Here is a 14,949-nt window from a genome sequence, read left to right as displayed (position 1 = left end):
GTGTTCATCTTATCTACTGGGGACCTAGGAAAGGATCAGTGCTATCAGGGCCCGTGGCCCCCTCACCTGGACTGAACTTGCAGGCAAGGCGCTCTGCCAGTCGGTATCCCTCAGACAGGCTATCTCGGAAGCCCTGCCCCTGGTGGTTGTCCAGGTCATTGTGGGTGAGGAGGTCCTTGAGGCGCTGCTTGAGCAGGACAGAGTCATCTTTCCCATCCCGTAGTGTCTGCCGTAACTGGGTCAGCTCTCGTGCCTGACTTCGAATTAGGACATCACACGTCCTAGGTGGAACAGAAGACACAATTGTAAAAGGCAAAGAGTTAGATGAAAGACAGGGATTTCTGTGAGAACATCCCCAAGGAGACCTCGAAACAGAATTCTGGCACATATCTGATGACCGGCTCAGTCACTCAGTTGGGTCCGATTCTTGCGACCCCATGGACTATAGTGCACCAGTCTCCTCTGCCCATCGGGTCATCTTGGTAAGAATACTGGAGTGGGTTGCCATTTCCTACTCCATATCTGATGACTGGCCTATGTCAAAGAGAAAGAAGGTAAACAAAGGTTTCCTCTGTATCAGAAAGTACTCCTGTAAGATTCCGTGACATTCCAGTCATCTTGTCTTTCTATAAAGATAACCTAATGTCTTCCCTGGTGGCTCAGCTGGTAAAGAACCTGACTGACAGTTCAGAAAACACAAGAGATGCAGGTTTGATCCCTGAGTCAGGAACATTGCCTGGAGAAGGAAATGGCAACTCATTCCAGTATTCTTGCCTGGAAACTTCATGGACAGGGGAGCCTGGTGGGCTACAGTCCATGGGGTCATGAAGAGTCAGACACTATCGAGTTACACGCATGCATCAGTGGCTTCCTAAATCTGCATCACAAAGATGTCTCTTCGGGTCCTCACTCGGCCATGCCCATTTCAGGAAAAAAATACACAGAGTATTATCTGTATTTCTAATGTGGCAACACAAAGTACTGTCCAGTGAATGACACACAGCCAGTCACAGAGTTTGAAATGTGAATTGGAAAGAACATAAGAATGACAGGGTCAAGAAAGCATTACACGATGTAGTCAGTCAGGAGAGGGTTGTGATTAAAGGCAAATAAGGTGCCAATGGCACAACATTGTGAATGAGCCACGTGCCACTGGTTCACTTGAACGCAGTGAATCTCATGATGTGATTCAAGTCATTTGTTTATTTAAAAGCAAGGTAAATCACTTCCTGAAGAATAACTGGAGTCCATAATTCACCAATCGGGGTTCTCCACCTCGTTTATAGTATTGTGCCCTGTGCTTGCCATGAACATTCCTGCCCTCCTTACCTCAGCCTTTCATCCAGCGTTGGCTTCTCTGCCAGCTTCTGTGCTGGCCTCTGCACCTCAAACATCAGCTTCTCTCCCAGCACGGATTCAACGATGTCCTTACATGCTTCACACTCTGAGGAAAGAGACACACTGCCTCAGGGAAAGCTGACCTTGCTGCTGTGGTCACTGCCTTCAAGGGAACAGGATGGGCCACCTCAGTGGTGGCTGTAACTCCTCCATTCTCTGTGGAGAGATTTCCACATCTGATTCCCCAGAGACTGAACCGAGGGGATCCCCATTTTAGAGCTGAGGAAAGAGCTCCTTGGCACAGAACCTAACTAGACAAGATGAACTGCCATTTCTCAAAGTCAGAATGCACACCCCGAGACTGACCCTGAATCCTGGGCCACAAAACCAAGACCTGCAGCCTCTTAGATGAGACACTGAGCAGGGGCCTGGGGTGGCGATTCCGGTGTGGTTGGGAAGGCTCCTAGGACTACAGGACTGCTGGTTCTTTCATGCTGGCTTTTCAGTAACAAACAAGGGTCTCAAGGCATAAACCTCACCTGGACACGCTTTGTGAAATAGAATACATGAAACTCTAAGGACCTGAAAGAGAGATGCCCAAACACTGAGAAAGCTGTGCTATTAGGAACAGTAGAACTATGAACTAAGTGTACTGACACTGAGCCAGGCACGACCGTCAGGGCTTTGTCAGATTCACTCAGTATTCACTACAACTCAAACAACAGTTACTATTACAGCAACAGACAGACAGAGGAGGAAACAGAGGCACAGAAAGGTTCCCAACAGGCATGTGAGCCCAGGAGACCTGGCCAGAGTCCATGTCTGTCACACTGTGCTGTGGGGACCTCCACGCCAGGGTGCTGGTGAGACATTTCTTCTTCACCAGCCTCACAATTTCTTTCTTAGAATTTTGCTACTATCATAAGGAGCGGTGTAAATGAAACTTAGTTTCTCCTTTCCCCAAAGCTCATCCTTTCACTTTCTTAAATAGTAGGCTTTACTTCTTACTTGTCTCTGTGTCAGTCATTTTGTAATAACTCCCTCATTGCTTCATTGGAAATGACTGTAGGAAAGTGACACAGACACAAGTGGTCAAGATTCCTCTCATCCCCTTGTTATGCATGTACCCTGGTCATGACTTCTTTCCTTACTCCAGGCCCCTCTTACTGAACAGGCAAAAATGATTCCAACTGCCAGGCTGCCTATGCGTGCAAAGGGCTCCTCACACTCTGCCTGGGTTTTTACGGGGGCTGGTTATCCCTCCCACTTAGCATCATCCTCATGTTGGTCACACATCTTATGGCACAGACTCAGGGTCCCCCGGACTACTGGTCAACCTGTATCACTGAAGTTTCACCAGCTCAAGTGGGGAGAGAGGGGAAAGTGAAGATTGTCTGATTTCACCAGACACACCTTCATTATTGCCACAGAGTGTCAAATGGCTTTCTTGGACTCAGGAAGGAGAACCTGCTCACTCAGAAAGCACGGCTTCCTTCTCACCAGGGAGTCTCTGTCTTGATGGCATCCCAGAGACCATGGTTTCAATGAGAAGCAGACTCATCCTTAAGCTCCTTTAAATCATATTCCCTGCTTCTCACAGTGTCTAACCACACGTTCCCCCGGTGTAACTAGCACAGGGCTTTGCCAACGGAACCTCAGGGAACCTCAAACTGATGGAGTTCATTAGTACCGGAGGTTTAGCCAAGAGGCATGCAGGATCAGATACAGAACAGAAAAGATTCCAGTCAACACAGCTTAGTTTGCGCCCGAGAGACACAAGAACTCCTGTGCCTGCACCAGGAATCACTGTCTGGAATTTTAACTTTAGTCTCACCCTACACATCACTAAAAACTTGGAAAAGTGCCTCCACTCCTTGTGCCTCAGTTTTCCCAGCCTCAGGAAACTGAAGGCAAAAGAGCCACTACTACCTTTCCTGGCTTGTCCTCAGAATGGAATTCAAAACGACAAAGGGAAAAGGAGACCAATCCTGGAGACTTATAGTTTCTTAGAGGAAAGACAATGATCATTCATTGCTTGGGTGACCATGACCCCAGAAACTTACTGTTTTTCTGCAGCTGGTTGGCCAGGGAGTAAGCAGTAGCTTCGGATATGAGGAGTTTCTCTTTGACGTCTCTGAAGTCCTGCTTGTACTTTGCCAGCTCCAACAAAAGCTCCTGGTGGACTTCCGTGAGGTTACGTTCTGCCCTCAGATCCGATAAAGAGGGAAGACATACTGCCATGGTGACATGTGGTAGAAGGGGTAGAAGCCAGGGGTGGGGAGGACACCCCCAGTATATGGGGGATTAAAGACAAGCAAAATCACGTCGGTTTAATCAGCACTGAGGGATGACAAAAACTGGAATTCCTGACTTGCTATTGGGAACAACTAGAGGGTTCTCTACTACAAGAAGAAGTTGAAGATGCTAGAGCTCAGAGCCAAAGGTGCTGTGTGCGGCTCAGACTCAGACAGGAGTGAAGGAGGGGGACCCAGCCTGCTAGGTGACCATCTGGAGTTGCCATAACAGAACTGGCGGGGGAGGGGTTCATGGAATCTTGGGGGCCCCTGCCTTCCAGGTGCCTAGGCCTTGACCGTTTGTGGCCATCACCGCTGATAGCACCCAAGCCCTCAGCAGCCACTCTTAGGTTGTCTACACACGTCCCGATACCACTGACCTATCTCCTTCCAAAAACTATCTAAGCTGAATTCCCATTGTTCATTCTTCTGTGTATAAAAAGATTCGAGGGAGAAATACTTGGCCAGCAGGTCTTCATTTCTGTCGGGCTATCATAAAGTCACCTCAGTTCAGTACATTTCAGTCGCTCAGTCATGTCCGACTCTTTGCAACCCCATGGACTGCAGCACACCAGGCCTCCCTGTCCATCATCGACTCCTGGAGTCCACTCAAACTCAAGTCCATTGAGTTGGGGATGCCATCCAACCATTTCATCCTCTGTCTTCCCCTTCTCCTCCCACCTTCAATCTTTCCCAGCATCAGGGTCTTTTCCAGTGAGTCAGTTCTTTCCCTCAGGTGACCAAAGTATTGGAGTTTCAGCCTCAGCATCAGTCCTTCCAAGGAATATTCAGGATTGATTTCCTTTAGGATGGACTGGTTTGATCTCCTTGTAATCCAAGGGACTCTCAAGAGTCTTCTCCAATACCACATTTCCAAAGCACCAATTCTTTAGCACTCGCTTTCTTTATAGTCCAACTCTCACATGCATACATGACCACTGGAAAAACTATATCACCTCATCTCTTAACAGATCTTAAGGCTTTTCCACAAGTGAAGGATGTCAAACTTGTAGCCTGTCATGAACTTCTTCTATAGGTATTCTCCAGTTTAGTCTGTGTCCTAAAAACTGCAGGATAAAAATCAGAGTACAATACTAAGTGATGAAATAATCTTTAAACATATATTCTGTCCCATCTCAGAATTCTTTTGCTGCATCCTGTTGTTACGCCAATTTCTTCCTTTACTGGGCAACATGTTGGCTTCAGAATAAACTTAAATATGACATCCCTACCTTCTAAATTCTTCCTCTGCGTCTGGGTTGTTCTATTTTTTTTTAAATGTTACTAAACACTGCACTTCATACTTTCATTTATGTATTTCATTGAGCCTCACAAGAGCTCTTTCCAAGCTGTCAAAGTGACTAAAAGAGTTTCTGTGGATGTCCTTGAAAACATGGTGTGCTTGTGCTCAGTCACTTCATTCGTGTCTGACTCTTTGCGATCCCAGGACTGCAGCCCGTCAGGCTCCTCTGTCTATGGGGATTCCCTAGGCAAACATACTGGAGTGGGTTGCTATGCCCTCTTCCAGGGGATCTTCCTGACCCAGGGATCGAACCCACATCTCCTGTGTCTCCTGCATTGCAGACTGATTCTTTACCATGAGCCACTGAATACATGGGCTGCCTATCTGTTTAGGAAAAGTTTGACTGCCTCGTGCTATTGTTCTCTGCTCATTCAGCTCACCCACATATTGAACAGACCAGGGTTCCAGAGCAGTGTTTGTGGCACACAGTTTGATCCAACTCTTGGAGTTTTCCTCATGCCACTGACCTGTGGTTATATTCCAAAAACAGAGCATGGTGAAGTTCAAGTCGTAGGGCAGGGATCATGATGATCCAAAGGGAACATAAGCATTGTGTTCAGTGATACAGAAGCTGAGTTTGAGGAGAGACAGGCAGGCCCTCGGATAGTGATGGCCTGAACCAACTCCTCACTTCCTCAGCATCTCGTCCTACCCGGGTCTTGTGAGTCAGAGACTTGGGGAACCCGTACAGCATCCGTCTCTTCAGTTGAGCTGTTGGTCTACCTGGATGGAGGGTGAAATGGGGATGACAACAGGCCACTGGGCATTTGTTCATGTTAAGGTAAGAGATGCAAAACTCGAACAACTATTTATGAAAGCTAATCTTCCCCACACCCCACGCGGTCCTCCCACTACAGTGATTCATGATACTTGGGGCGTGAGACTCAGCAAAGGCTTTAGGGAAATCTATTTTCCCGTTGCTGTGGGGCCTGACATTCTGTGGGGGAAAGAAAAACGTGCCAAGTTTCTTCATTTAAATGTGATGAAACCAAAAAAGCTCACAAAAGATATCTGACTTGAGGTCAAACAGGGATGAATTTTGCCATGCTACAGAAGTATATAACAGGTATAGTTCATTGACTGACACCGCGCCAGGCATTTCACACATATTATGATACTTTCTTTCATCATAATCATTCAAGGTAACACCACTGTTGGAGAGTTACATAAAATAATTTATTAGACAAAAAATTAAAAAAAAAACACTTTATCAAGGCAAGTTAGCTATTGCTTTGCATATTGTCGGTCAGTTCAGTTCAGTTCAGTCACTCAGTTGTGTCCGACTCTCCGCGACCCCATGAATCACAGCACGCCAGGCCTCCCTGTCCATCACCAACTCCCGGACTACACTCAAACTCATGTCCACAGAGTCGGTGATGCCATCCAACCATCTCATTCTCCGTCGTCCCCTTCTCCTCCCGCCCCCAACCTTTCCCAGCATCAGAGTCTTTTCCAGTGAGTCAACTCGTCGCATGAGGTGGCCAAAGTATTGCAACTTCAGCTTTAGCATCAGTCCCTCCAATGAACATCCAGGATTGATCTCCTCTAGAATGGACTGGTTGGATCTCCTTGCAGTATAAGGGACTCTCAAGAGTCTTCTCCAGCACCACAGTTCAAAAGCATCAATTCTTCGGCGATCAGCTTTCTTCACAGTCCAACTCTCACATCCATACATGACCACGGGAAAAACCATTGCCTTGACTAGATGGACTTTCGTTGGCAAAGTAATGTCTCTGCTTTTTAATATGCTATCAAGGTTGGTCATAACTTTCCTTCCAAGGAGCAAGCGTCTTTTCATTTCATGGCTGCAATCAGCGTCTGCAGTGATTTTGGAGCCCCAAAAAACAAAGTCTGACACTGTTTCCACTGTTTCCCCATCTATTTCCCATGAAGTGATGGGACCAGATGCCATGATCTTCGTTTTCTGAATGTTGAGCTTCAAGCCAACCTTTTCACTCTCCTCTTTCACTTTCATCAAGAGGCTTTTGAGTTCCTCTTCACTTTCTGCCATAAGGGTAGTGTCATCTGCATATCTGAGGTTATTCATATTTCTCCCAGCAATCTTGATTCCAGCTTGTGCTTCTTCCAGCCCAGCGTTCCTCATGATGTACTCTGCATATAAGTTAAATAAGCAGTGTGACAATATACAACCTTGACGTACACCTTTTCTTATTTGGAACCAGTCTGTTGTTCCATGTCTAGTTCTAACTGTTGCTTCCTAACCTGCATACAGGTTTCTCAAGAGGCAGGTCAAGTGGTCTGGGATTCCCATCTCTTTCAGAATGTTCCACAGTTTATTGTGATCCACACAGTCAAAGGCTTTGGCATAGTCAATGAAGCAGAAATAGATGTTTTTCTGAAATTCTCTTGCTTTCTCCATGAGCCAGCGGATGTTGGCAATTTGATCTCTGGTGCCTCTGCCTTTTCTAAAACCTGCTTGAACATCTGGGAGTTCACGGTTTACATACTGCTGAAGCCTGGCTTGGAGAATTTTGAGCATGACTTTACTAGCGTGTGAGATGAGGGCAATTGTGCGGTAGTTTGAGCATTCTTTGACATTGCCTTTCTTTGGGATTGGAATGAAGACTGACCTCTTCCAGTCCTGTGGCCACTGCTGAGTTTTCCAAATCTGCTGGCATATTGAGTGCAGCACTTTCACAGCATCATCTTTCAAGACTTGAAATAGCTCAACTGGAATTCCATCACCTCCACTAGCTTTGTTCGTAGTGATGCTTTCTAAGGCCCACTTGACTTCACATTCCAAGATGTCTGGCTCTAGGTCAGTGATCACGTTATCGTGACTATCTTGGTCGTGAAGATCTTTTTTGTACAGTTCTTCTGTGTATTCCTGCCACCTCTTCTTAATATCTTCTGCTTCTGTTAGGTCCATACCATTTCTGTCCTTTATCGAGCCCATCTTTGCATGAAATGTTCCCTTGGAATCTCTAATTTTCTTGAAGAGGTCTCTTGTTTTTCCTATTCTGTTGTTTTTCTCTATTTCTTTGCATTGATCACTGAGGAAGTCTTTCTTATCTCTCCTTGCTATTTTTGGAACTCTGCATTCAGATGCTTATATCTTTCCTTTTCTCCTTTGCTTTTCGCCTCTCTTCTTTTCAGCTATTTGTAAGGCCTCCTCAGACAGCCATTTCGCTCTTTTGCATTTCTTTTCCATGGGGATGGTCTTGGTCCCTGTCTCCTCTACAATGTCACGAACCTCCGTCCAGAGTTCATCAGGCACTCTGTCAATCAGATCTAGTCCCTTGTCGGTAGGACAAACCTATTGTTTTTATCCTGCCTTGACCCCATTTCATACTCCTCTTTTTCTCTGTGACCTGACTTTATTCCTAGAGCCCTTCCTTTTTTCAACTAAACCATTTCTATGCACTGAGCAAAAGCAGAAGTGAAGGCTGGGCCCTTCTAAATGCTTCCTGAGTGCTTATGTCTTTCAGGACACCAGACACCATCTGGAGGAAAGAGCAGCCTGTCAGTTAGAATGTGTGCTGAGCTATGCTGCTTGAGTCGTGTCTGACTCTGTGATCCTCTAGCCCTCCAGCCTCCTCTGTTCATGGAATTTCCCAGGCAAGAATAGTGGAGTGGGTTGCCATTTCTTCCTGCAGGGAATCTTCCTGACCCAGGGATCAAAACCGTGTCTCTTTAAAAAAAAAAAAAAAAGTGTCTCTTGCGTGTCCTACATTAGCAGGCGGGTTCTTTACCACTAGCGCCCCTGAGAATCCATCTGTTAGAATGGGCAGCTGCTTTCCCAGCCCACTGAAGTTAGCAGGATGTCCCAGGACAGGAAGGGACCACTTCCCTTCTACTCAAGGATCTTTTCTCTCAGTGACTGTGCTCTATTGGGCCAAACTCTCCTGAAATGGAATGTTCTTGCTAACTTTCTGGTTTCTTGTTAGGTTGAGTATTTATAAAATTTTCTAACAAATATCTTTGTTGAAGTTTGCATTTATAGCAATACGAGTTATTTTTCAAAAAGTGGTAGCATGGAGAAGACTGATCCCATCAATGAGCAAATAGGGTGAATTTAGCTTGCACTCAAAACCAGACTTGAATTTAAAATTAGGGCTCTCACTTTCCTCAGGGTGGATAGTCAGGTGCCACAGGCATGTGTCCCAGGGAATGTGTCTCTGCTGTAAACTAGAGAAGAGTTAAATGGGCTCAGATGGGCCTAGTCCTTCAATTCGAGAGTCTTCCCATAGTTCTCTGCTTTAGTCACTGGAGTGGAAACACCCTTCTTCTGCTGCTCTGTCCTACTTCTGTGTTTGGGGTAAAAGGTATACAGCTCAGTGTGTTCTGTCCCCAAGCTGATCATTGTAAGAATCACCTGGGAGAGTTAGTCCCAAACAAGTGCACAGTCCTCACCTGTAGCAAGTGTGACTCAGCGAGTTGAGGTGGGACCTGGAGTCTCTGTTAAAGGTGCTCAGGTGTGCACTTAGCTTTACCCGCTGGTTTCACTGACCTCCCTCATGATTCGAGGGGATGATTATTTCATTTATGGTACTTCTAGTGTTCAAAATTGACTGGTGCCAAAAAGATAACTCTCTGCTGCTTTGCAGATGAGGAAACTGAGGCACACAGAGGGTCTCTAACAGGCCGAGATCCCCTTGCTGTAAGTGCTGGAGCCACATCCGGGTAAGGACCCTTCTACTCCGAAACCCCATCCCACATTTTCCAGTTCACTCTTGTCTCAGATTCTTCCAAGTAGCTGTTTCCTTCACCTATACTGCATTTCTACCAAAAACTTCCCAAATGTATTAATAATCTCTCACTTGATACTGTTTTTCACAACAGGTATTTTGCAGAAAAGTCTATCATCACCCCGTGATGCATACTGGTGACTTATTAAGAAACTGAATATGGGTGTGGGTAACTTTGTTACTCTTCCCTCTTTCCTTCAGCAGTTTGTGTTCTGTTTACTTACACCAGTATAGTGTCTTAATTGCTGCAGTTTTAACCTGAGTTTTGAAATCTAGTAGAGTAAATCCTCCAGCTTAATTATCCTTCAGTGTGTCTTGGCTGAGATACTTTGATTTCCACTTACATATTATAATTAGCCTGCAAAATATACCTCCCTCCAAATGCCAGCTGCAATACTATTCAGAATAACAAGGATTTGACATTCTAAAAATATTGTCTTCCAATCTATGCTGCTGCTGCTGCTGCTAAGTCACTTCAGTCGTGTCCGACTCTGTGTGACCCCAAAGACGGAAGCCCACCAGGCTCCCCTGTCCCTGGGATTCTCCAGGCAAGAACACTGGAGTGGGTTGCCATTTCCTTCTCCAATCTATGACTATAACGTATATTCTATTTATGTTCAGTTCAGTTCAGTTCAGTCGCTCAGTTGTGTCCGACTCTCTGCGACCCCATGAATTACAGCACGTCAGGCCTCCCTGTCCATCACCAACTCCCGGAGTTCACTCAAACTCATGTCCACAGAGTCGGTGATGTCATCCAGCCATCTCATTCTCCGTCGTCCCCTTTATGTAGGTCTTCTTTAATTTCTCGCAGCAATAGTTTTCAGGAGTCATCACTATCTGTATTCTTAAGCATTAAATGATCATGGATGTTTATCTCTATTATGTTTTATTGAATTTCATTTCCTAACACTGCTGGTATAGAGAAATGTGGTAGATTTTTATATGAATCCTCTTGACTGCACCATTTAAAAATACGCAACTAAATGCATTTTGATAGATGTACACACTATGGAAGCCACAGCCACAATCAAGATGCAGGGTGTTTCCATTGGTCACAACTATCCTTCTTCCCCTTTGCAGTCCATCACTCCTTCAACTCTTAGCCCCAAGCAACCACTGCCAGTTTAGATGAATTTGCCTTTTTAACAAATTTATAAAATGGAACAGCATACATACTCTTTCTTGTCTGCAAATTAAGCACTCAACAAGTGGTGATGTGTATAAAACCTCAAAATTGTAAATGCAGGAGAATATTATGACCATCTCTGCTTCAGAAATGAGCCCCATTATCCTGGCCCCCGATAAGAATGAAGATCTTAATTCTTCTCCAAACACCATTTATGCACCTTATGGCACACTTACTTGGAGGACATCCACGTGTGGGCACTTCCAAGTGGCAGGCTGGGGGTCTAGGGCAGAGCCTCAAGGTCCCATTGTCGTCCTCCTGGGATTGGTGCTCCCAGCAGTATAAACCTCCTCCTCCTCCTGGGATTGGTGCTCCCAGAGTATAAACCTCCTCCTCCTCCCGGGATTGGTGCTCCCTGCAGTATAATCCTAATCCTCCTCCTGTGATTGGTGCTCCCAGCAGTATAAACCTCCTCCTCCTCCAGGGATTGGTGCTCCCAGCATATAAACTTCCTCCTCCTCCAGGGATTGGTGCTCCCAGCATATAAACCTCCTCCTCCTCCAAGGATTGGTGCTCCCAGCATATAAACTTCCTCCTCCTCCTGGGATTGGTGCTCCCTGCAGTATAAACCTCCGCCTCCTCCTGGGATTGGTGCTCCCAGCAGTATAAACCTCCGCCTCCTCCTGGGATTGGTGCTCCCAGCAGTATAAACCTCCTTCTCCTCCTGGGATTGGTGCTTCCAGTGTATATACCTCCTCCGCCCCCGAGATTGGTGCTCCCAGCAGTATAAACCTCATCCTCCTCCTGGCATACGTGCTCCCAGCAGTATAAACCGACTGGATCCATCGTGTGGATCTCCTTGGCAGGTGCGCAAGTTCACTGTGGACCAAGTTACTCAGCTGGTCCTTCCTGCTCAGCTCAGGTTGCTCCTTAGAACTTAGGTGATGCTTTTCATTCCTTACTTCTGATTGAATTTTCCAAACTCAACTTGTCCTTATGCTCACCTCCCTTGGCAAACAGCTCCTCGACCATTACCTTGCTTTTCTTTGGGTTGTCTCATCCGCTGAACCTGTTGCTTCCTTTCTTCCATCCCCTCTCTCCTTTCTGTGTTTCCAGTGTGTGGGCCCAGTTGAGGCTCCTATAGGAGACACACAGAGAAGGAACCAAGGTCAGGTCTTGGCTGCAGATCCCAAGGAACATTTAACATGCATCTCAGTCTCTCATGCACTCAGAAAAAACTCAGCAGGAAAGGAATTTGGAGAATTTGAATAACCTTATCTTACAGATGGGGATACTGAGGCCCAGAGAGAGATGGAGATTTCGCCTAAATTCCCACACCCTGATGCAGCATAGCTGCCACACAAACCTTGACCACAAGTTTTTGTATCCAAAAGCACCAGGAACCCATGGCTAAAGTTCAGGGGACATTTGATCAAACATACTTATTTCCCTTCTTAAAATAAAAATACCTGACGGACGTTTCCCCAAAAGAATTTCATCTCTTTTCAATAGTCCTATATTTATACTTGGCATTCCTTTCTTTCTCCAGGGTATCTTCCTGACCCAGGGATTGAACTCAGGTCTCCTGCATAGCAGGCGGATCCTTTACCATCTGAGTCACCAGGGAAGCCCAATCTCTTTCCAATAGTCCTAAATTGATACTGTTTTCCACCTTGGTGGACACAATGGGACCAAGGAATGCATGAATATTAAATACATCACAGTCTTTATTTAAAAATTAGATGTGATTCTCTAAAACATCTGGCTCCTGTGCTAGAGGCCATATTTTTGAGAGCCAGGTACTCTCTGTGCCTTAGTCAACCTGCCTCCCCAGAGCCTCTTCAAAGCCTGCCACAGAGAACATTCAGTAAATGCTTGTCAAGCAGACCAATACCAGTTACCAGGAATCACTAACTCTTACTGATGTCTTCTACTCCCTACCCTATTTCCATCAATCCTGCCCTGTGTCTACGTGAAAACAATGAAAGCACAGCCCTGGCCACAGAAGTCCAAGATGCAAATTCCAGCTCCACCAAAATACCAAGTCTGCTTTACATGATGATTTCATTGCCCTCTTTGAGCACATGGATCTCATGTATAGTGGAGAAGGATGGATCATGTAAAATCGAGAAAGTGGTACTAACCTTGGATGATTGACTGTGATATCATACAGGAGACAGGCCCCAATCCCTGGGTGCTGGCTGCACAGTATAGAAAATCTACAGCAGAGACACTACAGGGCATGTTAGAAACTTGGGGATAAGGCTTGAGAAACTGCATTTCAGACAAAACTTCCAGGGAGATTCTCATGAAGGAAAAGCCCCAACATTAAACGAATGGCCCAGAATGAAGACCTTGAAATCCTAGCAGCAACAAGCATGACCCAGCTTAAGTAAAGCAAGTCCCTTGTCAAGGTGGCTTCTCAAGGAGAAATGTCTCCTTTGCAGGATGGTGCCCGACCCTGCCCAGTCCCACTCTCTTCCAGGACAGAACTGGGCAGCAGTGGCCAGTGGTACGTGATGAGACCTCAGGAAGTGAGCATGACTGGGGACCTATCCCTCCAAGTCCACAGGTAAACACAAAGCTGGTAGGTCAGCCTGTGAGATGAAATCTCGTTTAGGATCCACCCCTTTCCCACCAGGGCATCCTCTCCCATTCCTCCTCTAGTCCCTGCTCACAGAGTGAGGTAAAGCAAAGGCCCTGGCAGTGCCACGTCCTTCCCAGTGCACCCCTCATGCTCCCCACCCTGGGCCTCGGGGCGGAGCAGGGGTGTGAAAGTCAGTGACTACCTCTGTGCTCTCAAGGTCACATCCTTCTCAGTCCCTCACTCTGGTCCCCTTGCAGCCCACTCTCAGACCCTTCCAGAATGCCAGGTGCCAACATCTGCAGAACATTCTTCCATCATCAAGAGTTATTACAGAAAGGGGGGTTTGTTTCTGCACAGAAATTAGCAAGGAAAAAAAATCAGGGTGAAATTATGGCCCAACCCCTTTTCACACTGTGGGGTCAACATCTTTTTAGGTTACAATTTGGGAACATTCCTAGGAATGGGCTCAACTGATTATGGCAAAGCTTTAAAGTCCAAGGTAAAAGGCTTGGTTTTTACTTTGAAGCCATTTCTAACACCTCACGTTTTTCTTCAAAGTGGCTGCTAGAGAATGCATTGGTGTTTTAAATAAATGTAGAGAATGCCTGCCTTATGGATAATCTTTCCCTTTAAGTTTCATTTTTTTCCTTATTACCAAGTTCTCTTTTAGATCAATAAGACCCAATGATTTTGTTTTATGTTGTTTACTAAAGAAAAATATGTCGGAATCAAATTGCTGCTTTCAGCCCAATGTTATACAGTGAAATCAACTTGTTAGGTGGCATCTTTCCATCATTTTTTCATATTGTGACATAGGAACCCTGGAACCCATGACTGGCCTCAGGATTCCTTTACTGGAAAGCGCATTCAGAGGCAGACCCCACATGTCCTCTGACCTTGAGAATCAACTGAACTGCATTTCTCCCCAGTCCTGACATGGCATAAAGGAGAGAGAATCGGGGTCAAGAGAGAAGATGATGACAAAGTGAGAGTGAACTGAGAAGTCAGGGGAGGTTTCTGATTAGGGTGGGAGGACCGATGGGGATGGAATCTAGAAGGATGTTCATTGAGAACCTGTGCTCTCACAGGTGGACCAGAAATTTCCTCTTGGAAGGTCAGCACAGGTCAAGAGTCACCTGTGCATTCTGATACAGACAGCGACAGTGTGCTCTGATCGGTGGAGAGGTTTCCTTACCTCCAAATTAGTCCTTGCCTTCTTCAAAACATCGTGTGTCCTGGTCACTGAAACACCAAAACAGTTCCCAAAGGCAGAAATTACCAGCGGGGTCCACATCTGTCTTGGGTGTGTGTGTTCTAAAGTTTGTCTTTCTGGCCACTCAGCCTGGGCTCTCCTGCTCCCCTTCACCCCTCACATCTCCTCCTCTGCCTCTATGATTACTGATGGCACAGGAGGTTCAGGGAGGTCACATCAGTCTCCCCCATCCCCTAGCCTATCTGATCACTGTCCATTCACAGCACAAGTGGGGAGCCTAGAAGGCCCCCAATTTCCTGTCCCATTCCCTGTCCCAGGGCACCCACACTGGCTGAAGATGAACTGCTCCATGCTCCTCTTCTGCTGGTTGGCAGTCTTC

At 46.2% G+C, this 14,949-nt stretch overlaps 1 protein-coding gene and 1 long non-coding RNA gene across 2 annotated transcripts in view; both read right to left on the bottom strand.

Moving 5' to 3' along the window:
• The window catches only part of LOC148778181 (NBPF family member NBPF4-like), a 52,158-nt gene extending 47,703 nt beyond the window's left edge, over positions 1-4,455 (bottom strand). The window contains exons 1-3 of the mRNA XM_088835012.1: positions 3,402-4,455; positions 1,330-1,444; positions 67-281 (exon numbers count right to left, since the gene is read on the bottom strand). Coding sequence (XP_088691138.1) covers positions 67-281; positions 1,330-1,444; positions 3,402-3,579 — 508 coding nt within the window. The 5' untranslated portion in view covers positions 3,580-4,455. The remainder of the gene's footprint in view (positions 1-66; positions 282-1,329; positions 1,445-3,401) is intronic.
• A 1,078-nt stretch (positions 4,456-5,533) lies between these two features.
• Positions 5,534-13,136, bottom strand: LOC148778180 (uncharacterized). Its single transcript, XR_016037131.1, has 3 exons — positions 12,915-13,136; positions 11,806-11,908; positions 5,534-5,658 (listed from the first exon to the last, which is right to left on the bottom strand). It is a non-coding gene; the product is annotated as an uncharacterized LOC148778180 (long non-coding RNA).
• Between the last annotated feature and the right edge of the window lie 1,813 nt (positions 13,137-14,949).

The sequence above is a fragment of the Moschus berezovskii genome, chromosome 4 (assembly GCF_049115385.1).
Source record: "Moschus berezovskii isolate FMDL1 chromosome 4, NW_MosBer_1.0, whole genome shotgun sequence".
NCBI classification, from domain to species: domain Eukaryota; kingdom Metazoa; phylum Chordata; class Mammalia; order Artiodactyla; family Moschidae; genus Moschus; species Moschus berezovskii.
This window is presented reverse-complemented; position numbering and strand designations above follow the sequence as displayed.